The 24918-nt window shown below is 44.9% G+C and overlaps 2 protein-coding genes across 3 annotated transcripts in view; one reads left to right on the top strand and one right to left on the bottom strand.

The window, feature by feature from the left end:
- LOC119647844 (PHD finger protein rhinoceros) overlaps positions 1-13563 on the bottom strand; it is a 31163-nt gene extending 17600 nt beyond the window's left edge. Inside the window, exons 1-3 of the mRNA XM_038049101.1 lie at positions 12459-13563; positions 12173-12367; positions 11886-12102 (exon numbers count right to left, since the gene is read on the bottom strand). Coding sequence (XP_037905029.1) covers positions 11886-12102; positions 12173-12367; positions 12459-12754 — 708 coding nt within the window. The 5' untranslated portion in view covers positions 12755-13563. The remainder of the gene's footprint in view (positions 1-11885; positions 12103-12172; positions 12368-12458) is intronic.
- A 432-nt stretch (positions 13564-13995) lies between these two features.
- The window catches only part of LOC119649029 (BTB/POZ domain-containing protein 10), an 18662-nt gene continuing 7739 nt past the window's right edge, over positions 13996-24918 (top strand). The window contains exons 1-3 of one of the 2 annotated variants that reach the window (XM_038050987.1): positions 13996-14309; positions 14393-14871; positions 14934-15128. In XM_038050987.1, coding sequence (XP_037906915.1) covers positions 14197-14309; positions 14393-14871; positions 14934-15128 — 787 coding nt within the window. In that variant the 5' untranslated portion in view covers positions 13996-14196. Of the gene's footprint in view, positions 14310-14392; positions 14872-14930; positions 15129-24918 lie in introns of both variants that reach the window. The other variant, XM_038050986.1, reaches the window with a different exon arrangement.

Below are 24918 nucleotides of genomic sequence, written 5' to 3'. Positions count from 1 at the left end.
GATGTGCCAGTCACAAAGAACGCCACATCATCAAAGTTGCACTGGTACATGCAAAAATTTCACAACACAGTTCACCATTGGTAGAAAACATTCTTCTTTTTCTTCAGCCTTTGTCCCGTTCACAAGCGCGGTCGGCTCGTCGTGATCGGTTTCGCCATTTGGCTCTATCGACTGCCTGATCTGGGTGCAATCTCGAGGCTTTTGAATCCCCATCCAGCGTATCAAACCACCGTTGTTTCGGTCGTTTACCATCGACTTCGATGTTCAGAACAATCTTGGCAAGTGAATTCTCGTTAGCACGAATTGTGTGACCATACCATCGTAGACGCCTCTCTCGCAACTTTTCCACGATCGGTGCAACTCCATAGCGATCGCGGATATCCTCATTTCCGATGTGATCAAAACGTGTGAAGCCACTAGTCCAACGAACATCTTCGTCTCCGAGGTATATAAATCGCTCAGTTCTAACTAGGTTGCTGTCACTGACAATGATAGTGCCAGTTTCATTGGGGTCGGCCATCAAAAATTCTGCTTTCTTCAAATTCAATCGTAGACTGCGCTGCATCTGGCGATTATTCGCCTATTGGACATATTGCTTGAAATAAACTTTACTGAGACGCTAGAAAAACATAATCGGCATAAAGCAATGTGAAGGGTGCGGGACGTTGGATGTCCTATGTGACAGAAATAAAGAGGAATGGCAAGGGCGCGCTTCCTTAATGAACACTGACGGAGACACCAAGCAGCTTTGATATACCTGCTCCACTTCGAACTTTACTCTTAGGATTGTGATAGTTTGTGATGAACTTGTGTGGAACACGATTGAGCAATCTTCTCCAGATTCAGAAACCCAATGCAATGCTGATCGTGATGTGTTTCAGTGGATAAGCGTGCAGCGTATATAGCGTCAATAGTTCCACAGTTTTTGATAAAGTTGGCTTGGTTCACCGTTATTTAAACGATGTCGCAAAAAGGGTTTTCAAGAACGCATTATTGCCCTACCTGTTAGACCCAAACGCGGAGCCTTTGGATCAGAAAGTGAAAGTTAGTTTGTTCCAATTGATCCAGTTCGCCATCAAGTGGATGGCGGACTCAGGGCTCCCTCAATTCCAAACAAACATTATTTCAGCTTCGGCCGGCTTATACCAGAAATATTAGTCAATTTTTGCTATGGATATAATTCGTACCCATAACGTATTTACAGATTAATATAAGAGAATAAACAGCATCTAGTAACCACTTCGGTCGCTTTGTGGATTCTATGTTTCTTGAATGTTCATAATGGTCGACAATCGCGTAAGTAGATCACTTCTTTTCTTTTCTAAAAAAATCACCATTATTGGCTTTGTGGCGGACTAGTGCATTGTTGTTATTTCAAGGGTTGTTTGATTCGCAAGACAATGGTCGATATTGAGGTGCAAAGACCACATAGAAAAGGGCTTTGCTATTACCGGCGAGGAGAAAATAATAACATCTTATGAGAGTATAGTCGATTTGTATTTTACTGCTCCTATTATAAAATGTAAGTGAATCATGAAAGTAGTGCAACACACTTCCCTGTTAGCATTGATACGGAATGCTTAAACCACTAAATTTTTGGGCGAGTTGCTATCAATGGCATTCCAAAAACGCTGTTTTATTCAGATTCAGAGACAGATCGCGTTACATGAGGTAATCATGCTAGTTTGAATGAGTTGCTCGAAATCAGCTTCGTTATGGGGAGCTAGGAAAATATCGTCTGCATAAAGCGTATAAAGTGCTGGATTTTCAATGTCCAGTGTGACAAGTGACAAGTGTGTGTGACAAGTCGATAAAGGCATGGACCGCACCACATTAACTAACCATCTCCACAAGTTTCACATTCGCCAAAAGAATCAACAAAATCTCGCCGTAGACGAGTGATCGTGTCTCTAGACCAATATAAAGCAAAACAAGTCGGGAAATCGGAACAGTTTTGTGTATTTCTTTTTTAAAGACAATTGAGTGTGCATTTGTCCCATTATCACGTAGCACTAGCATATGTGAGAATATCCACTTTCAGGTGATATTGATATTCAAAGTCTTGAATTTGCAAAGGAGCGACAACTTTGACCTATTATAACTTTATTAGTAATAGTGCGATTTCCAACAAACTTACTGCAAAATTTAATGGTGCTAGGCTAAACTTAAGGGGGGCTGGCTTTACAGCCAATTACTAAAAACTATAGTAATACACTATTAACTTTATTTGGACAGATATCAGTATGGAGGGTATTTCGGAGCCTAGACACTATATAGTGGTAGCCTCCTAATTTTTTTTTCAGATTTTCTGGTTTGGTAGTTTCTAAGAATGGGTTCATTAAAGAAATTATCACTTTCGTCCCCCTGCATTCTTCACCTTTCCAAAAAATTTTGTCCGGCTTGGGAAAGTACTAATCGAGATCTTTCATTTGATACCCCACATGACTATATTTGGTGAGAAAAAATTGACACCTCCCTTTTGCCAGCTAGGAAAGTTTTTGGCCAACAATTTACTTCAATATTATCAAAAGTTGACTAGAATATATCTTCGTAAATTCATTTTTGGATTCTCTTGTATAGCCTGTAAGACCGCGTTTTGTTCTTTGATGCTGATTAGTTCTTTTCATCCTTGAAAAGTCGTTCTTTGGTGACGCGATAGTTTATTTGCAAGTGCGAAGATCAATGATAGGTCTTAGGGAGACAGTTCTACTTTCTTTGAAGATTACGGTTTTGGATTTTCACAAATTAAAGGATAGTTTGAGATTTTTGCGCTCCCATGGATTATTGATTCAAGACCCACTCTGCGTTCTTCTCTGTATAACCTGTCGCTATGACCAAAGAGTCATCAGCCTACTGGTGCATACTGATGTCAACTGAAGAGTTGACATTTCCCCTATTAAAACTTGGATTGCTCATACGCGTTCTTTACATCCAAGACCGCCACCGACCAAAATGTGTTTCTTATTGGCCTTGGCAATCGAGATATAAAGAAGAGCTTCATTTAAATAGGGAGATGAACGAGCGCGCTTGCCTGTACACGTGGTTGAATTTGGGTAAGGAATTTAAGCCCTCAATAAAGGCTATTATTCTGGTCTTAACCATTTCGGTTAAGATTTTAACAAATATGATGATCGTTTAGATATTTTTCATTTTGGGAATGGAAACAACCCTTGTGTCTACCCATCCCATGGGCGATTTCAATGCATCCAGACGTTATTGAAAGCTTGCAGGAGGACTTTTTTGGTCTAAGGCTTAAATCAGTGGAGGTGTTGATAAGTGATATAATCTATACCAGATAATGATTGTTTTGTGCAAGACAGCATTGAACTCTGCACTTGTGAAAGAGATCTGAACAGACAGTGCCCGAAAGGTACATGCACGAGTACCTGAAGTGCTATTGGAGTAAGATATCCCTTGTTGTTTTGGTTCTTTTCTTCTTCTTTTTCTTCAGCCTTTGTCCCGTTCACAAGCGGGGTCGGCTCGTCGTGATCGGCTTCGCCATTTGGCTCTATCGAATGCCTGATCTGGGTGCAATCTCGAGGCTTTCAAATCCCCATCCAGCGTATCAAGCCACCGTTGCTTAGGTCTGCCTTTTGGTCGTTTACCATCGACTTCGATGTTCAGACCAATCTTTGCAAGTGAATTCTCGTTTGCACGAATTGCGTGACCATACCATCGAAGACGCCTCTCTCGCAACTTTTCCACGATCGGTGCAACCCCATAACGATCGCGGATATCCTCATTTCGGATGTGATCTAAACGTGTGACGCCACTAGTCCAACGTAGCATCTTCGTCTCCATTACCGCGAGACGCCGTTCATTGTCTTTTATGGTCGGCCAACACTCAGAACCATAGAGAGCGACTGGACGGACAACATTGCGGTAAATTTTAGATTTGAGACGTCGATCACAAAGGACACCAGTTGTGGAACGCCACTTCATCCAGATTGCGTTAATGCGTGAAGCAATTTCATAACGCAGCTCTCCATTGGCTGATAGTGTTGACCCGAGGTATTTAAATCGCTCAGATCTGGGCAGATCACTGCCGCTGACAGTGATTGTGCCTGTTTCATGGGGATCGGTCGTCAAAAATTCAGTTTTGTTTAAATTCAATCTGAGACCGTGTTGCATGAGGCGATCATTCCATTTTTGAACAAGTTGCTCGAAATCATTTTTGCTATCAGATGCTAGGAAAACATCATCTGCATAAAACAGTGTGTAGGGCGCTGGACGTTGGATATCCCGTGTGACGGTGTCCATAACAAGGACAAAGAGGAGTAGTGAGAGGGCACTTCCTTGATGAACTCCAACAGAGACACGAAGCGGTTTTGATACACCCGCCATACTTCGAACTTTACTTTTCGGATCGTGGTAGAGCAATTGAACCCAGCGCACGAGTTCTTCTGGCACGAAGTGTTGTCGTAAAGCATACCAGATGAGTTCGTGTGGTACACGGTCAAACGCTTTCTCTAGATCCAGAAAGGCAATGTAAAGAGGGCGATGCTTCTCACGGTGTTTCTCCATGAGTAACCGCGCAGCGTGTATTGCGTCAGTAGTTCCGCAGTTCTTGACAAATCCGGCTTGATTCACGGTTATTTCAACGATTTCGCGAATACGGTTGTCAAGAATGCGTTCAAAAATCTTCATGGTATGGGAAAGTAACCGGATCGGACGGTAATTTGAACATTCTGCTGGACTACCTTTCTTTTTCCATATTGGTTATCCCAAACATTCTCCACTGGTGCCCTCCTGCTGCTCAAATCTCTCACATTACAGACCTATCACAAAGAACGCCTTGCTTTTAGGCACTTTTCCCTCTTTATTCAGTTGTCCCGCACCAAGGCAAAATACTGTTTGGCTCTGAAAATGGATTTCAATTCCGCACTCCACTATGCCCTATGGAGGGATCTTCTGTCGCTAATGTTGAAAGCAGACCGAGAGATTTGCTTTTGGATGCAAAGGGTCAGATTTTCTAGATTTGATTAAAATTGGAGAAAAAAATATATCGGCTCGACTGCGCATGTTGGAGCCGTAATCCGAGTGGCGCAATGAAGAGGAAAAAGCCACGACGGATCGCATACTCAAGTTAGAAGTTTAGGATTTCAGGATTCAACCTTTCCTTCGCATCTTTAAGGCGATATTAGTTGAGGATGCCTCTTTTATTGTGGGCGAGTCCTACGGAGCATTCAAAAGAACATCAAAATATCAAAATAGGGATTTCTAGCAAAAAATGTATAGGAATTAAAATTCAACAGCGTCTCCACCGTTAGTAGAATTTTTTTTTCTTATTCAGCAAATAGCGATATTTCAAGAACAACGGGTTCCCTTCTTCAGTGCTGGGTATATAACAAGTTGATATTTGCTGAATAAAAACAAAAAAAATCATTCTTCTTTGTTTGGAATTTGACAACGAAATGAGAGAGCTACTTTGGAAGCAGCCGAAGTTCCAACCTCAACTATCCAACCAAATGATGCATATCTATTCGTTCTGCTTTCCTACAAAGAAGACGATGACTGAATCACGACAAAATTCGCGCAAATCTAGTCTTCACTGTTTGAAATCAGAAGTTGACGAGGTATTGCGGGCAACCAGGCACAGCCTCACACTACAAAATCCTCGTTCGAATTGAATACCCGCCACCAAACAACATCCTTCCAACAATGAAAAAAAGACGTCTCTTCAATTCATCATGAGTTTCGAAACGCCAACACCTTAACTTTCATGTATGACGCTAGCAGCGAGGACGGGCACGCAAAGCACCAAGCAGCAGTCCTCTGTTGCCGGCCTGATATGCACTCTCTTCGCTTCTTCAATCCGACACAGAAATAAAAATGTTTTATTTTCTCTACTCTTTTCAAGATTTTGTGTAAAACAAAACCCTATTAAAATCGACTTACTATTTGTCTGCCTATCACACGCATTTCTCTCTAAAATGGCTACACCGATTCAAATGAAATTTAGTGGATATATGGGAGCTATGAAATCCCACACATACAGTGAGAACATAAATTTGCGTGTAGTTTAAAGGGGAGTTCCCATACATGCAAAGGGTGAAATTTAAAATCTTTTTTCAACCCAATGTTCCTGAGTGGGGTATCAAATGAAATAGCTCAATTACTACTTCCACAAGTAGATTTTAGTTTCAACGTAAATTGCAAAATGCGCAAGGAGGGGAACAAAATTTGCACATTTGAGGTGTGGCAAGACACATTTTCGAAAACTGCTCAACTCGAAAATCTAAAAACAAGTCGGAATACCGGAAGCTCGCGCTAATAATAGCTGGGTTTTCTTCAAACTTAGCCAAATTGTGCCTTATATTAGCCTTTACTCCCATGCCAAATTTTCTACCTCTACGATGGACATAAGGGGCCTGCCGGGTAAATTTCTAAAATGTGGAAACATACTATTAACTTTATTTGTGCAGATATCGGAACCGGATATATTTTGAGGCCTAGATTTCGCAGAGATGCATCACCGCGATTTTTTTTTTCCAAATTTTTCGGTTGGATAGGTTCTGAGAACGAGACCTGTTACACTTTTCGGGAGTCATATTTTGAACTGTCACTCCTCTACGCATAATCCGATATCAACAATTTCGAAAAGTACTAATGTAGCCCTTTCATTTGATAATTCACTTGGCCACATTCTGTGAAAAAAAATGTCCACCCTCCATTCACATGTATGGAGAGCCCCCTTAAACTTAACACAAAATGGCGCCACTTGCTATATCTAAAGGGGACAACAGACCAAACGCTCTCACCATTTTTCGTGACAATCGATGCAGCCGTTTCCGAATAAATCGAGTGTGACAGACATACAAACAGACAGACAGACAAAGAAACATCGAATCGATTCTAATAAGGCTTTGTTTCACAAAAAAACTTTAATAAATTCGAGAAGATGCGTTTATGTGAAATCTAGGCCTCAAAATGTATTCCACTTCGACATCTACTCAAATAAACTTAGTAATAGTACATTACCACCTTGAAGTTGACTGAAAAATCCCCCTTAAGTTCATCCTGGGATTACCAGCATGCAACAGCTTAGAAGACAGTATCGTGCACAATACTGTAAAGTTTCATAGAAATCTGGCTATCAATATGGCTATTATCGAAATTATAGCATTCCAAACTTATCAATTTAGCGCGATTTAACTGCATCTTAATCATCATAATTAACGAGAATAATTGACATTCAACTGAAATATTGAAGTTCCATTTATGAAGAACGTAAGAATCACATTTGCTAAAAATGTTTAACTCCTAGTGTATTCGTGAAATCGTTGAAATAACCGTGAATCAAGCGGAATTTGTCAAGAACTGCGGATCTACTGACGCAATACACGCTGCACGGTTACTCCTGGAGAAACACGGTGAGAAGCATCGTCCTCTTTACATTGCATTTCTGGATCTGGAGAAAGCGTTTGACCGTGTGCCACACCAACTCATCCGGTACGCTCTACGACAACACTTAGTGCCAGAAGAACTCGTGCGCTTGGTTCAATTGCTCGACCACGATCCGAAAAATAAAGTTAGAAGTGTGGCGGGGGTATCAAAACCGCTTCGTGTTTCTGTTGGTGTTCATCAAGGAAGTGCGCTCTCACCACTCCTCTTTGTTCTTGTTCACACGTTCCCGTCAAACGAGACGTCCATCGTCCAGCGCCCTATACACTGCTTTATGCAGAATATGTTTTTCTAGCGTCTAATAGCAAAAATCATCGCGAGCAATTTGTCCAAAAATGGAATGATCGCTTGATGCAACACGGTCTCAGATTGAATCTGAATAAGACTTAATTTTTGACAACCGATCCCCATGAACAGAACATCTACGGGGACCAATATAGACTCGGACCACTATCTCGTTGGCTGGTGCTCCGAGCTCGAATTACGACATCACCTACAATCCCCTCTGACAATCAGGTGAGAGTGAATACTGAAGCCATCCACAACACAGCCCTCCGCGACACTTGTAAGAGGGAAATGGATGCCGCAATAACCGCAGTCAACAGAGGACCTGGAGATGAAGCATCAACAAATGATCTTCACAATCACCTGAAGAACGTTATCATTAATACGGCCAGAAAGACACTTGGCCCCAGTCGCAAGAAAAGTCGAAAACGGCTGGTTTGACGATGAATGTAAGCTGGCAACGGAACAGAAGAATGCTGCACACCGAGTAATGTTGCATTCCCAAAGAACGCGGGCACGCGCAGAGATTTATCACAAACTCCGTCGAGCGGAGAAGCGACTTCACAGACAGAAAAAGGAAACCTGGGAGAACCAACATGTTTGTGAACTAGAAAAATACAGGGAGCAACCGCCCCAGGCGCGGAAATTTTACCGACAAGTCAGCAGGATGAAACCTTATACACTTCGATGGTCATCCTGCCGAGACAAACCTGGAAATCTGATTTCCGACATAATGAGCATATTGGAGCGATGGGTTTAGTATTTTGATGAACTGCTCAACTAACCAAAATATCGGCGAGTTGGAGGTCCAACCAACTGAAGACGACGGACGAATGCTGCCACCACCAAGCATAGAAGAGACAGTTCATGCAACTCATCGGCTTAAAACCCATAAGTCGCCAGGAGCCGATGGAATTACAGCGGAATTGGTTAAATATCGACCATCTGCAAGCCGCCTATGACGCCTATGTACAAGGCCATGAGAGAATTCGGTATCCCAACAAAATTGATAAGACTGACTAAACTGACCCTGACCAATGTGCGAGACCAGATAAAAGCAGCAGAATCACTCTCGAGACCATTCAACATCAACAAGGGGATACCCAATCATGCGTCCTCTTTAACCTGGCCCTGGAGAAAGTGATTCACGATGCCAATGTAAATGCGAGAGGCACCATCGTCTTCAAGTTCACCTAACTACTGACCTACGCTGACAATATTGACATCACGGGAAGAACAACCCGAAGTGTACAGTCTACCTTCATCCAAATCGAGCAGGCGGCGATTGTCGCCAGATCTTGGGCTGCACATTAATGAAGGCAAGACGAAGTACATGGTGGCAACGTCAGGGCCAAAACCAAAAGAACGAACAACATCGAATCGCACTGGTCAAACGAAAACAATGAAGATAGGAGACTACAACTTTGAGACCGTTAAAAATTTCTCTTATCTAGGGTCGAAAATCACAACCGATAACAGCTATGACGATGAAATCCGCGCACGATTGTTGGCTGCCAACAGAGTCTATTTCACCTTACAAAATCAGTTTCGGTCGAAACGTCTTGCCATAGTGTCAAAGCTCTTACTTTGCAAGACTATGGATCTTGCCAGTCCTTATGTATTCCTCGGAGACTTTGGTTCTTAGCAAGAAAAATTGCGAACTCTAGGCCGCGTTCGAGAGAAGAATCCTCCGAAAAATTTTTGGCCCCCTACATGAGCGTGGACGATTCCGTAGTCTACCTAACGACGAAATCTATGAGCGGTACGACGACCGTCTAGTTGTGGATAAAATCCGACTCAACAGGTTGCGGTGGGCGGGTCACTTAATTGGTATGGATGAGGATGATCCACCCCGGAAAGTCTATAAGGGCAATATTTATGCTCGAAACTGAGCGATTTAAATATCTTGAGTCAATGCTATCAACCAATGGAGAACTGTGTCATGAAAGTGCTTCAGGCATTAGCGCAACCTGAATGAAGTGGCGTTCCACAACTGGTGTTCTTTGTAATCGACGCATGATCGTACGAACGTCTTAAATTTACCTCAATGTCGTCCGTCATGTCGCTCTCTATGGTTCTAAGTGTTAACCGACTATAAAAGACAATGAACTGCGTCTTGCGCTAATGGAGACGAATATGTTGCGTTCTACTAATGGCGTGGCACGCTTTAATCACATCCGAAATGAGAAAATTCACGATCAATATGGGGTTGCACCGATCGTAGAAAAATTGCGATAGAGGTGTCCTCGATGGTATGGTCACGTAATTTGTGCTAACGAGAAGTCATTTGACAAGATTGGTCTGAACATCGAAATCGATGGTAAGTGATCAAAACGGCGGTCTAAACAACGGTGACTTGATACGCTGGATGGGGATTTGAAAGCCTCAGGATTGTATCCAGATCAGGCTTTTGATAGTACCAAATGGCAAAACCGATCACGACGAGCCGACCCCGTATGTATGTACATACGAAACTGTCATGCGCCCATCGCTCCTCAGATAGGGAAACACAAAACCTCTTATAGCTTCCGGTTTCCCCGACTTGTTTCTTGCTTGGAGTCAGAGTACTTGCAGAATGCAGAATGTATTGGGGACGGCCAGGCATAACACCTCACTACATTCCTCAGCTTCTACCAAATTGTCGTAAAATATCATGGTCTTCCTCGCCACAAGAGAGAGAAAAAATGAGTTTTCGAACGTCGAAAGCTAAGAGAAGAATAATAATTCACGTATAAATGCAAAGAGAGACAATTCCCAAAAGTTAGGCACGGCCTTTTAGCCTCCAACCAATTAGATGCGTATTCCGAATGTTAAGATCTTAAGCGAAGCTCTCTTGCGAGACCTAAAGCCTCAAGCAACAACTCGAAGGTAGTTTATTTCCCAGACAGCGCCTGGACACATCTCCAACGATATCTGAGAGGCCTTTCTGATGAAGTCCATATTTCAACCTCAAAACAATACCAAACACACAAGAATTACTAGTCTTTCATGGGATACTACTCAGGAAAGGATAGGAAATTCTACTCTACAAGGTAGGATGGAAATGAGACTAAGAAACGTTTGTTTCTGGGAAAAAAGCTTGGAATCTAAGGTTTCAAAGGTCAAATGTATCTGCAGTCTAACCGGGAGCAAAATTAAGAAATGAATTTGCCTCTAAATAGCACAAAAAGTCCAATGCCGGAGAAGGATATCTTCAAGAGGTTCTATTAATTCGAACTAGCCTAAAACTGACGAATGTTCGGACCTACATTGGGCGCCATTTATGAAATTGCAAGATTTTTAAAAAGACCACCAAAAGTCGGCCGAAGTCAACTAAAATGGCAGAGCTGGAATTGATTGTGAAAGTCGGCCCACTACTAATGCACCCCTCCCCCCATTTGTGTGCCTAGCTAACACGGCTAGGCGGCAGCTAACCCGGTAGGCGTGCAAGTTCGTATTGACGAGCCACTTCAGTGGAGAAGCAGCTCCACCACATTTTTGGGCGAACCTTCTCACTCAATTTCGCCATTTCTTTTGATTTTTGGAATAGCTCTGACCTCTTTGTGGGCTTCAGACAACCCGAATGGCATTTTAGTCACTACGCAGTTTCACAATTACCTTAAAGACGTTACTCTAGGGGAAGCTCACTAAATTATCAAGAAATTACTATCCTCAGAACAGCTCCGAAGAGTCAGATGACAGCAACTACAGAACGACAAGTAACGTAGGAAGAAATACTCATCAGGAGATAGCAAATAGCGACCATTGTGCAGGAAATTTGTCTTCCCTGGCTTTTTATGTACCAAAAAAAATAGAATGGAAACAAGTCGAATAGGAATATGAAGAACAGTCGTAGGGGCTGTACTCGAAGAAAATCTCGATCCAATAAGATGGGGTGATACCTGGAAAACTGCATATACCGTTCCTTATTTTGTTTCTGTGCGGAACAATTGGATTAGTGAGCTCTCCAGGGCAGAGCTAGCATTGAAGCAGCTCCCAGATGACTGGTAAACCTCCGAAAAGTAGATAATTATTCAATTTTTGGTTGCAACTGTTCTAATTTCTACAAAATAGGGAACTCGAAAAACTGCGAAGCTACGTATCACCACTTTATCGAAACAATATCGCAACAGGGGACCCCAAATCATGCCTTCCACCATTGCAAAAGGATACCACCGCGATGAAAGTAGGAAAACAGATCATAAACCTCTACTTACCTCTAATTCCTCGATTACTCGTTCAAACTGGCCCTCGGAGATTGCCGGTACACCGCTCAGTAATCGTTCACTGTTCACCAGCTTCAGCCAGACCTCATCGACCTGATCAAGATCGTAAGAGCACGCCGACTCCGCCAGTGCAGGTGCATTCGACAGAAAGTGTTGTTCGGACGAGAAGTTCTCGTCCTTCGTGATTCTTAGGTATTTATTTTTCGGACTGCAAGCGAAAGGGAAAACACAGTTGAGAGCGACTTGAACCACTGACAAGTGGCATAGGCATAACTTACAGCTTGAAATCGTGGCGCGTGACGGCAATTGGGCTAGAAAGTTGCTTCACGCTCGGCTCTGGAAGCGAGTCCGGGTTGACGGGCACTTGCACGCCTCGCTCCCACTCTTGCTTCCATTGGTCTACGATCACCCAGTACTCGTCCGTTGATAGGGGCTCCGAGTCGGGAAGCTTCATAGCACTAATAAGGTCTTTCCTGTAGATAGACGACGGGGTTAGGACCAATTGGCGCAATTCGTGTGGCAGACGTGGCCAGCTGGGGGAACCACAGTGGATTCGGAACTTACCTGAACAACTCGGCGGGAGCCTCGGACGAGTTGCGGTTGTAGATTTGGGGCCCGGTAATGGGGCGCGCTTGCCACATGGTAGACGACGATGAGGAGGCCGCCGAAGACAGGTTGGGCTGGACACCAGCCGACACGACGGGGATCGTCGTCGCGCTCGTCGGCACTTCTTGGTCCGCGTCGCCGTTGGACGTGGTCGGCGGCCGGCCCTTGCGGCGCTTCGAAGGCGGCTGTTGCGTCTGTTGGTGCGCATTATTCTCGTTATCCAAACGATTTCCTCTCTTACCCCGTTGTGACATTTCAGTAAAACAAACGCATCAAAACGCTCCTTTGGCTTAATTCATCCGTTCAGAACGAAACGAAAAACTGTAAACAGCAGCACCACCGTTCGCTTTAAACATAACAAATAGGCATGTGTCGTAAATATAGTGTCATTCTCCCGCGATTCGCGGAACGCACCGTCACTTGCATCAACCTCCGCGGTGATCCCGATTCCCAGCACTCTCGACGCAGCGTGAAATGTTTTCGGTCACGATCACAACACCAACCGCGGATTTCGCGCAATTGACCCGCAGGAGCATCGGAACATCCAGCACCGAGCAGTGCCCAACAAGGTCCTGCCCACTTTGGCCGTAAGGTCGTCGCCGTTCAGCCACCGAAATGTCTTCAACAAGGCGACGTCGGACGACACAGAAACAGAATCCCCCCGTGCAAGTTTCACCCACTGTCAAAACTTCTCCGCTTAAATTCTCTCAATCAGTTTGTAAATTCCTTAAGTAAATGTTCGCAAAACCTTTTCCAGGCGTCTAATTTCCTTAATATCGTCTTGCAAAATGCACACATAGCTGTCAAACTTTTTGTTCAACAAATATAAATGGTACGGAGTAAACAACTCAGAACTCAAGTGATCCCCGCCATAGTTCGTATCAATTTCTAATCCGTTTCCGTACGTTTCCCGTGTAAATCATAACGAATGGTGTTCCGAGCGCCTTTAACTGAACGGTTTTCACGTTTCCAATGCACAATTTGCCCTAATACTTTTTTTAAACTTGTTGTTATCTTATTTTTAATATTTACTTTACAAGACATAGACGACCGCCATTATTAATTCGACTCCATCTTTGCTCTCGACTTTTGCTCAGTACGATTGCATGCACAGAGGTGGCGCCCGTGTCGTCGGTTGGTAAATTGTCGGGGCAGTTCTAAATTTTTCATAAATTAATTTCAAAAAAAATTAAGCAAATCAATATTGCTTTGATCTCTCACAACAAAGCAGATCAAAGCTAATTTTTTCCAACAGCATGGATTCGGTTAGAATACGGCTCAGCGGGTACGTGGATCGGAATAATTCCCATTATAAAGAATTTATCTCCCACCACACTGAATTTGGTTCAAAGATATTTTCATGTTTTTTTCAATCAAAGCAACTGCATGCATTTTCATTGAAAATTGCATTTTCCAAAATTAAAACGTAGATTCCTTTCCCTTGCCACTACACATTCCTTCACTCATGCCGTCACTTTGCCGGTAGATGTCGCTTAGTGAAACGAATGATTTCTAATTCCTATTGGAAAGAAGAAGATCGAACGTCAAAGCAAACTGCACAAAGCGCTGTGGGGGTTCTTAGATTTGTCTGTGTTTTATTTTGATTGCGAAACCAAGTGCAAGTGCGAAAATTCCACTCAAACACTGGGTGCCTCGACACAGCTCGGGAGTCTGGTATTGCTTGCGAACGTGCAGGATGACATCGGCCCAGAAAGGTAATTCCGATTGCTCGTACAGTAGCAGCAGCAGCATCGAAGAGTACAATGACTGTGACGACAGGCGGAGGCGAATATTCAAGAATAGATCAAGGTAACGTCTGGCTGCCCGTCCTACTTTTTTTTCCGTGCCCGACCACTGCAATCTGCCAGTCTGACCTCTGTTAACGTCCACAGGAGCTACGTTCAGCAAAAAAACAGCGCATCGGCCTCGTCATCGCTTAAGCCGCAGTCGAGTCAACGGTCAATGAACTTTGGGGCCGGGTCGTCGCAGGCCGACAACGAGGCTGCAGCCTCGACGTCATCAACGAAAATGCATGCCTCTTGCAGTAGTACACAGCAGCTGATTGGCGATCGAATAAACCTGCTGGTTGATAACACGCGATTTGTGATAGATCCAGCCTTGTTCACCGCCCACCCCAACACCATGCTCGGCCGGATGTTCAGCTCCGGCCTGGAGTTTACGCACCCCAACGAGCGCGGCGAGTACGAGGTGGCCGAGGGCATTTCCCAGTCTGTTTTCCGGGCAATTCTCGAGTATTACAAGAATGGCGTAATCAAGTGTCCCCCAACCGTGTCCGTGCCCGAACTAAAGGAAGCCTGCGACTACCTTCTGATCCCCTTCGACGCGACCACAGTCCGCTGCCAGAATCTCAGTAAGTGTGCAGATATCCAATTGTGCTTCGATATTTTTCTACTGACTTGTATTCCCAAGGAGGACTTCTACATGAACTAAGCAACGAAGGTGCTCGTCGTCAATTCGAAGTTTTCCTGGAGGACTTGATTCTGCCGTTGATGGTGGCATCCGCGCAGCGAGGCGACCGCGAGTGTCATGTCGTAGTTCTGCTGGATGACGACGTCGTCGACTGGGATGAGGAATATCCGCCTCAGATGGGGGAGGAATATTGTCAAAGTGAGTTTCAAGTTGATTGATTGTATGTCGGACGTGTGGGTGGTTCCTCAAGTTGTCAAAGTTGTCACAAGAACTGTGTCAAGTCGCGAGAAGTTATTTGAACGTCGCCGATCAATTTTCGCATTAAGAAGTCTTTCAAAGTGATACTGGGGCGCGCTTTGATGAGAGTGTTGAAGGCTGGGCGCAACTAAATTTCAAATAAAATGTTTCAAAATTGCTAGTTACACGTAGGACTAAAATCAGAGATCCTGTGATGAAACAATTGGACTAGAAATGATGAATAATCTGAAGATTTACTGAATACTGGGTTTGAATAAAATAAATACGTTGCAGCGTGCAGCGCCGTCAGGCTACGTGAATCCGGATGCTGGACAGGAACATCCTAGACGAAGTACCTCGGGACATCTAAGCATTCCCCTCGGACTATGCCACACGCAAGCTGAACTTCACGACAAACTTTGCTGTGGATTTTCCAACCAGGGCAAAGTTTGAGACCGGCGGCGTGTTACAGGGTTATGACTCAGTATTCTTTACCGATGGATCAAAGATGGGCTGTGGATTCGGCGCGGGGGTTTTCTCGAATACACACAGTGTATCCAAGTCGTATGGTCTGCCAGGTTTCGCCAGTGTATTCCAAGCGAAAATACTGGCGATATTGGAAGTCTGTCGATGGCTGGAGCGAAATGCGAGCCCCAAGCGTAACATAGCCATTATGACCGACGCCAAGCGGCATGTCAGTGAGGACTATACTCACAGCGACCACCAGGCAATCTGCATAGAGATCAAGGGCGGATCGAGCTCGAAAAAGAGTTTTCGCAGAATGCCGGGTGGTATGCTTGGCTGGACAGTGAAAGCTTTCGAGGGGGACACGTTTTCCGCGGTGCTCAAATCCGACATATCCCTGAATGGTACCGCTGGAGAGAAAGCCACCCAGATCACTCGATGGGTGACGGAAGCATGCGATGCTACTATGCCCAGAAGGCGATTGCTCCCCAGGAGGCAACCCAACTACTGGTGAAACAACGAAATCGCAAGTTTGCGAGCCGCATGTTTTCGGGCAAGGAGGCTTTGCCAGAGGCTCAGGGGAAAACCCGGTGGCGACGGTCGAGAGGAGGCCCACAAGCAATTGCGTGGCCGCCTAAAGGAAGCCATTCGGAGGAGCAAAAATGAACTGCTTCAAACAGCTGTGCGACCATGCCGACATAAACCCTTGGGGCGAGGCTTACAGAGTGGTGATGAAAAGGCTGCGGAAATCACCCCAGGTGACCTGTCCGCGCCTCCTGAAACAGATTGTTACCACTCTGTTCCCTCACCACGAAAATAGGGAAAACCAATTTTCGTCCAGCTAAATGACGGCATAATATCGCCTGTAACTGTGCAGGAGCTGCGGGAAATATGTGGTAGGTTCGGTGACAACAAGGCCCCAGGTTTGGATGGCATCCCCAACCGAGCTTTGAAACTGGCAGTGAAGACTAGGCCCGACCTTTTCGCCAACACCTTGGAGGCGTGCCTAAAAGAAGGAATATCCCTGCCCAGTGGAAAAAGCAAAAGTTGGTGTTGCTTCCGAAGCCTGGCAAGCCACCTGGAAACCCGGCGTCGTATCGTCCTATCTGCCTGTTGGATACAATGGGGAAGATGATGGAGAGAGTCATCTATGCACTATCTAGCAATGGTTTGTCGGAACGCCAGTTTGGTTTCCGACGCGCCCACTCTACGGTGGACGCAATTGGCATGGTGGTAAACCTGGCAAAAGGTGATTTCTGGCGGCTGCTGTGCCGTGGTGGCGTTGGATGTGAAAAACGCATTCAACTCGGCCAACTGGAATAGAATTAAAGGGGCGTTGGCTGACATAGGTGTCCCCGGATACTTAGCGAACGCTGTCTCACCTCTGCCTTGGGAGCAGTGTGACGGAAACGACTCACAGGTGTTGTACGTTCGCTCTTATAATTCGTAAAACACAACAACGGTACGAATTATATTCAGCGTAAATCCGCCCATAGTTCGGGCCAAAACTTGGCCGGAGCTAGACAATTTCTTTTTAGGGATTGAAGAGTCCTAAGTCCGCATCCATTTAATGTCGGACCGGACCCTGGTAAGAAACCGTAGCCGTCTTCGTCCTAAAAAGAGGAGTCCGTGGACCATTTGGTCCGGTCCGGCAGTAAATGGAGGCGGACTTAGGACCCAGTATTCTGCCATGGGACTGAAGGAGCTCTCGTTTGTGGTCGAACCGCAACAACTGAGGAGGAAGTGAAAACTAATTTCTTGTGTAGAACACCTCATTTATCCAAAAAGCATTAAACATTTTTAAGGAATGCTGCATACCATTCACTACTGGGGCAGAGAAGGATTACAGCAGAGTTGTCACGGGCCTTCTCTCCACTCTTATATATCAAAGGCCGGCATTATTTGAGAAAACCTTCATGCAGGAAAAACCATGATTTTTGTAAACCCCAGGACCGTAATTTTAAACGTCAGAGATGCGATTTTGTTTTGCTGGCGTTTTATAGTCTCTCGCTCCTTACTAACTGCTACATCCCGGTAGCCTATGATCAAAACTGCACCCGTGCTGAAGACAATTGAGAGATACATATTTGATACCCAATTTCACCGCCCCCTTGACAATGATGAGAATCACCACTGGTGCCAGCTTAAGCTTTTCTTGTTCTACCTACTGCGATATAAATTCTAGGTCAGCCATCATTTTGGTTCCTCACACCGAATCTGTCAACCAACAGTATGACTTGGATGAAAAAAGAAGTAAGCATAATGGTAGAGCTACTTCAGCCAGCAATCTTCCCCCCGCTTTTACAACGGAACAAGTTCTATGGTGGCCTTGGGCACCTCCATTATCGCTGTACGCTCGACTGGCGTTCTTCCAAGCTCTCTACCGCATTCCTGGTTGGGTTCCCCCTTTTTTAAAAGGAATGCAACCAATTAACGCATTGTTCGGTGGACACTATCCCTGCTTGCTATTCTAAGTCTAACTTGCCTACAAACCCCACGGGATCGGAGAAGGTCCCGATTATCCTCCGGTTCAGCGAACTGTGATCCTTTTCCTTAATTAGGACCAGGTCTGTTTGCAAAAGTGCCACCCTTGTCTCTTCCATCTACATCATTTTTTTTCAAATACTGAAGAGGTACTCACTTTTAAATTTCACCCGAAATTGAGTCTGCAGAGCCTGCGCCTAAAACCACCGTTTTGTCGCAGGTAAGTTCTCCTTTCCGTCCACATTGCGTGCAATTGAATCGCTTAGGTTATCACTTTTTAATTTGGAAGCTTGTTCCACTACTGTTACGTGCAATACCGTGCAACTGACGAGTGGAACATTCGCTTAAACAGCCATCGATTGTAGTGCCGACCCAACATTCACTATTCTATGAGCTAGGGGGCTTCGATGTATAGGCAGGATACAACTGAGAAAACCTTCTCCTTTTTAAACAGACCTGGTCAATACTCTCTGGCAAATTTAAAAACGGACGCCTTTTTGAACTGGACAAAGAACCCGAGGAACCTATTGTGCTGAGATCTTTGAGAATCCAAATTTCTCCCTGTTGATGGAATGTGTACTCCCGTGACTGGGACTTACTGAAGAAGCTATTTGATCGAAGGTTAAGTCCTCCTCCAAAATCTGCTTAACTGTATCGTCTGTAATAGAAGTTCAGGAACGAAGATCGTGACACTGATTCTCTATTATTTGACGTCTTTCAAAAACGTTTATGCCACTCTTACATCTGAGTTTTAAAGAGTTTCAGCCTCGAATGGTGTTGAATTTCTGAAAGTTTGACTCCTTCTTAGGTCAAAAATTTTATAGTAATCCGTTGCACAACAGAACTAAGTGGGCATCATTAAGAATTGGTAGTGGACCGGAACAATTAGAGAAAAGCTTCTCCGGTTATTTTGGTTCACGACCCTTCCTTTTGGACTAAGCTCCTAACTTTTTAAAGAGACGACTTGCGGTTTCATTCAAGACAGAAGACAGGTCAACATCTGGGAACTACTTTGGCCATGCTGCTCCCAGGGCAGAGATGAGCAAGCTTCTGATGAGTTTTTTGAGCCTCTTTCCTGCATTAAGTTGATGCGGACTTAGGACCCCATCATTCTCAAAACGAATATTGTTGGAGTTTTTTTTTGGTCCACGTTAATTCAGAGAGAGCTGCGTTGATTAGTCGAAAGTGGCACTGTGTAGGTCATAAACTAAGGAAAGAAGAAGGCCCATTTTTAGGGAGGGTCTCAAGTGTTAATCAGGACTACTTCCTTCTGTATCTCTGGTTAGGACTTTCTTGGTGTTAAAAATTATCTGAAGTTCAGAAAGCTGTGAATTGAATTTTGAATAGGAGTAGTAACTGTAGCCAAATTAATTGAGATAAAAGGAATAAGTCACAGAAAATATAAACTAGAAGTTCAATTTTGCAGAAACATTCCATTCGCCACGAATAAAACCCCCGCACCAAACATTAAAAATCTAGTTGTACCATAAACGTCCTAAACTGCTTCCAAGACAAAATTGACTTTCCTTAATCTCTTCCATTGTATACTCAATGAAAATCCCTAGACGATTTACACTTCACCATCAACACGTCTCGTTCCCATTAACAGTAATTAAGTTGTACCGAATACGTGGCCAACCTGCTGTTTACAACAAGATGTATCTTTAGCACCAACATCAGATACGAAGCCATTGTCAAAGTACATCCTGCCAACCTGCCATGACACTCTCTCACATCCATTTCCCAAGACAATTTTTAGTGGTGGTCACACTTTAGGACGGTGAATAATTGATGACTGCAACTAATAATAATAATAATCGTTGGCACAACAATCCATATTGGATCAGGGCCTTGAAGTGTGTTAGAGCACTTCATTCAAGACCGTAACGGTACACTAGGAGGCAATGTGGTCAGCATTACGCTCGCCCGAGATTATTACCCTGATTTGACTCAGGTACTCATTCACAGCTGAGTCGACTGGTATCCGACGTCAAATCACGATACAAATCCCACTGTCGCCAGTGAGATTTGAACCGCGATCTTCCGTACGATAGCCTTGTGCTCTAACCACTCAGCTATCCGGACTGCAACTACGTGAGCAATTAATCATCGAACTCCCACTCAACACGGTGACTGCCATCGTTTGTCCTAGTCCCACTGAATGGTACCCTTGACAGGTTTCTATGGTCGAAACTAGAGGCTGTTTTTACCAATGTGCATATATACTTCAGGTATTATAACCAGAGTTTTTTGTCCTTTCCCTGGAAAACTCTACTTCCCACTGAAAATCACTCGTATCGTGTCGTTGGACTGGAGAAAAAAGAACGTTTACATGACCACCATCAAATCGATTTCCATATCGAGCCATTTCCAACAGCACCAATCTAAAGGCTATCCCGGCAGTCAGGGACTAGACCGAGGGACTCGGTGGAGAGTAGATGATATATATTTACCTTGAGTGGTAGTGAAATGGCCGATTCAATGGGAAAATAGTCTTTAACAAACTCCCTCGTCCATGTGGGCCCCAAGTATTCCCTTTACAACTGCATGGTCATGCTCGGTAGACGCATACTGTTGAAAACCGGTAGGAGCTCGAATATATTGAACTTTATGTGATCCTTTCTGATAGAATAGAGAATTCATTCAAGAGCACATAAACGTAAATAAATTTGTAGCGAAGTAAGAGTCATTTCAGTTTACAAAGTAATTGGGTCTGATTAGGATCAAATGGTCATTGGTGGAAAACCACCTCTCAGAGAGGACTCTCTGGTACGGGACGGATGAGGGCCCCAAAGAGTACATTGTCACAACCGGGGTACCACAGGGATCGGTACTTGGTCCCCTGTTGTGGAATATCATGTATAATGGGGTGCTTGCTCTTCCCGTCCCAGAGGGGACTACGATTGTCGGCTTTGCTGATGACCTAGCTGTGGTTGTTGCAGCAAAACACCCAGAAGATGTGGAGGTTTACGCAATGGAAACAGTGAGAGCGGTAAAGTCCTGGCTAGAAAAGGCCGGGCTGACCTTGGCGGACGCGAAAACGGAAGCGGTCTTAATAACGAAACGCAGGAAAAATAACACTGTAAAAGTGGAGGTCGGTGGACATACGGTCGTATCAAAGCCGGCTATCAAATACCTGGGGGTAATAATTGACACCAAATTGAGTTTTAGGAAACACCTAGAGTATGCATGCCAAAAGGCAGCCAGTGCCACCACGGCACTTGCAAAAATGTTGCCAAATATTGGTAGACCGAAACATTGCCGGAGGTTGGTGCTAGCCGGAGTGGTGCGCTCCATCCTGCTCTACTCGTCGCCTGTGTGGGCAGAGGCGCTGGCAAACTCTCAGAGACGGAAGCAGGTGAACTCGGTTTACCAGCGGATGGCTTTGAGGGTTTGCAGTGCTTTTAGAACCACATCAGATGAGGCAGTATTGGTGGTGGCAGGCATGATCCCGGTTGACATTCTGGCCAAAGAAATGAGTGTCCTGTACAATGCAAGACATGGAGGGGCATGCACAGCGTAGAAATGCGGCAAGGTCAGAGTCGCTTGATATCTGGCAACGCAGATGGGACGAGTCTACGAAAGGTCGGTGGACGCACAGGCTCATTCCCAATGTTAGGGTGTGGCTTGAGCGAAAACACGGGGAAACCAACTACCACATTACCCAGTTCCTCACGGGACACGGTGGTTGCTACAGGCAGTATCTGCACCGCTTTGGGTTGGATGATTCTCCGAACTGTCCCAGATGCGATGGCATACCGGAGGATCCAGAGCATGTGATGTTCCACTGCCCACAATTTGCGATGGAGAGAAGGAGCTTAAACCAGGTGCTGGGCAAGAGCGGGACTCCGGAGAGCTTGGTTACTGAGATGCTGGAGTCCGAGGAGAAGTGGCTTGCGGTTGGCTCCGAAATCATCCAAATGCAGGAGGAGTTGCTGAAGGAACAAAGAAGGAGGAAAGCTGCAAATAGGAGAATTTGGCCCGCTTATAATATAGCCCGATCACGAGAACTCCTGTGTCAGACACGTGCAAATGCACTCAAGATTATGGCGGTCTGCAAGGGGCACTGGCCCATAAGGGACCATGCCGCCAGGCTCGGCATACACTACAATTCACATTGCCGAAGCTGCGGAGAAGGAAGGGAAACCCTGTGCACTTTCTCTGCGATTGCCCAGCTCTAGCTATATTCAGGCTACGGACACTGGGCAAACCATTCTTTCGGGACCTCAGAGAGATTTCTGACTGCAGAGTGGGAGAGCTGCTTTCCTTCGTGAATGATACGGGCTGGCTGTGAAGATCCGAGCTGGCTAAACTCTGCCTCTCTGCTCTCATAACAGCACTCGCGATCTTAGGAGTTCGTGGTGTCAACACGGTGCACCACAGCGCTAATTGAGCCCCTCGGAGCGGCCATTGATATATATAGTGCACGAACTAAGGTTAGCCGCACTTACCATATTCTAAGATTTTGAGAAAAAACAAAAGACTATATGTCCGGATAGCTACGTGGTTAGAGCACAAGGCTATCATACGGAAGGTCGCGATTCGAATCTCACTGGTGGCAGTCAGATTTGTATCGTGATTTGACGTCGGATACCAGTCGACTCAGCTGTGAATGAGTATCTGAGTCAAATCAGGGTAATAATCTCGGGCGAGCGCAATTCTGACCACATTGCCTCCTAGCTACCATTACGGTCTTGAATGAAGTGCTCTAACACACTTCAAGGCCCTGATCCAATATGGATTGTTGCGCCAACGATTACTTTTTCCGAGTTATCACAACCTCGGCAGATTCCGGATTTTACCTAATACTAGCACTAAGTGCCAAGCATTTAGGCTCGGACGATCCTACCTATTTAAAAACTAAAGGGACGCTGGTGGCCGGTGGTAGGTTAATGGGAGAATCCGTCGAGAACTCTCCGTCACATCGAGCACGTATCCAGAATGGTGTACTTCTGCATGGTTTGAACCAGACTGTGCGAAAGTCCCAGAAAACCAAGGGAAGCCGTGAAGGATTTAGGTGCAACACCTGTATCTGACAATATTATGGAAACTACAACCACCCGCTCGAGACGCCAAATTTCTTTGATTTCCCGAACCAATGGCTCATTGTTCATCTTCTTCTCCACGTATTTCCGTTCAATGTTGCTATTATGGGGGATACCAACTTCTTTCGCTTATGTCACCGAAAACTGCACTGTCTGGACGCTCTGTTGGAGTTCGTTGAGAGATCTGAAAAAGCTCCGCTGGTTCCTCGCGTATATTGCATTCTGGATACGTCTGGAATAACTTTCGCCATACCGTCGTAACCGACTGCAGATAACAGAAAGTTTCTGCTTTAGTGTGTCCAGAATTTGAACTACGGGTGTCTCACTGGGGATGGCATAGTTCCGGTAAATCCCGTGCACTTCATTTCTCACCCGTCTGCTGGCATTGTCAGTGCTGATTTGAATCAGTCTAGCGATGTCCTGCCTTAGTGAGTCCCGCCGACGTGCCAGACGAATTTTCCATGGTGGATCTCTTTCGTCACTCAAACCAATGATACGAAAGCGAATCTTCTGACCGTGCAATCTGATAGCCGCAACTGCACCACAATACACAAGTGATTGATGATTGTGAACTATTATGACAAGGAGCCTAATCGTCCTGAAACATTACTTCATCAAAGTGCTCCTGCAGTGCTTCTACCGTCTGAACAAAGCAATCATCGATAACTTCTTTGTACTTTTCTGTGTTGACAGCACCGCCTTGAAATGAAAAACTGCCGATTCCTTTGGATGTTATGCATCCCCACATCATTACTGAGGGAGAATGGCATGAAGTTCGTACAACACACTGGAGGTCAAATCTCTCTCCTTTTCTTCTTCGCACTGGCGACGGAACTGTCGAATCCCAGCAAATTGAATTTAGACTCATCAAAGAACACAACTCGCCTCCACAGTCCAATCACGTCATTCCAATGCCCAATTCATTTTTTCGAGCATAGCCTTCGCTAAAATCGGCTTTTTTGCTAGTGTTCGAGCTCTGAGTCCTAATTTATTCAATCGTCGCTGCACTGTTCTCACACTAACACATTTTCCCCTTCCAGCAATTCAGTCCTGACCTCCGCCATCGTTCCATCTCAGGCAGGGTCTGCCTCGTCTTCTTTTTCTACCATAGATATTACCGTTAAGTGACCCATCCAAAGCCAAAATAGGCTCTGTTGGCAGCCAACAACCGCGCATGGATTTCATCGTTGTAGCTGTTATCAGTTGTGATTTTCGACCCTAGGTAGGAGAAATTATCAACGATCTCAATGGTTGGTTGGTTCTAATGGAGACGAGGATCTCCCAAATCACCATCTAGAGTATAACGTCATCGCTGTCTGGGTCGTTCGGTTCTCCGCATGTTGCTGCTGGTGATGGTGCTAGCGCCTTCTCTGTTGGGGTACGGTCATCAAAAACAAGCTGCTCGAGATCAGCTTTTTTTGTGAAATGTCAGGGAATCATCCTCTTTATAGAGTAATGTATAAGGTGTTGATGCACCGTGTAAAGCTCTATTCATACGATCCAGCAGCTAGCGTGTCCAGCACTGCACACTACAGACACAAAAAAAGTCTCATAAAAAATGGTTCATACATTTACTCTGAGAGTATTCATACGGCCATCAGGCGGATCCAGCACAGAGGGTGTCCACCATAGCATAAAACAAAAATATTCATTCGATCCAGCAGTCGGATCCGCAAAGACACAGCACAGGTCAGAATTCTTGCAAATAATATTTTTCCCCGGTGATAAAAAAATCGAAAAGTCATTCCATTGGTAGC

Source organism: Hermetia illucens, chromosome 2 (genome assembly GCF_905115235.1).
Source record: "Hermetia illucens chromosome 2, iHerIll2.2.curated.20191125, whole genome shotgun sequence".
In the NCBI taxonomy this organism is placed as follows: Eukaryota; Metazoa; Arthropoda; class Insecta; order Diptera; family Stratiomyidae; genus Hermetia; species Hermetia illucens.
This window is presented reverse-complemented; position numbering and strand designations above follow the sequence as displayed.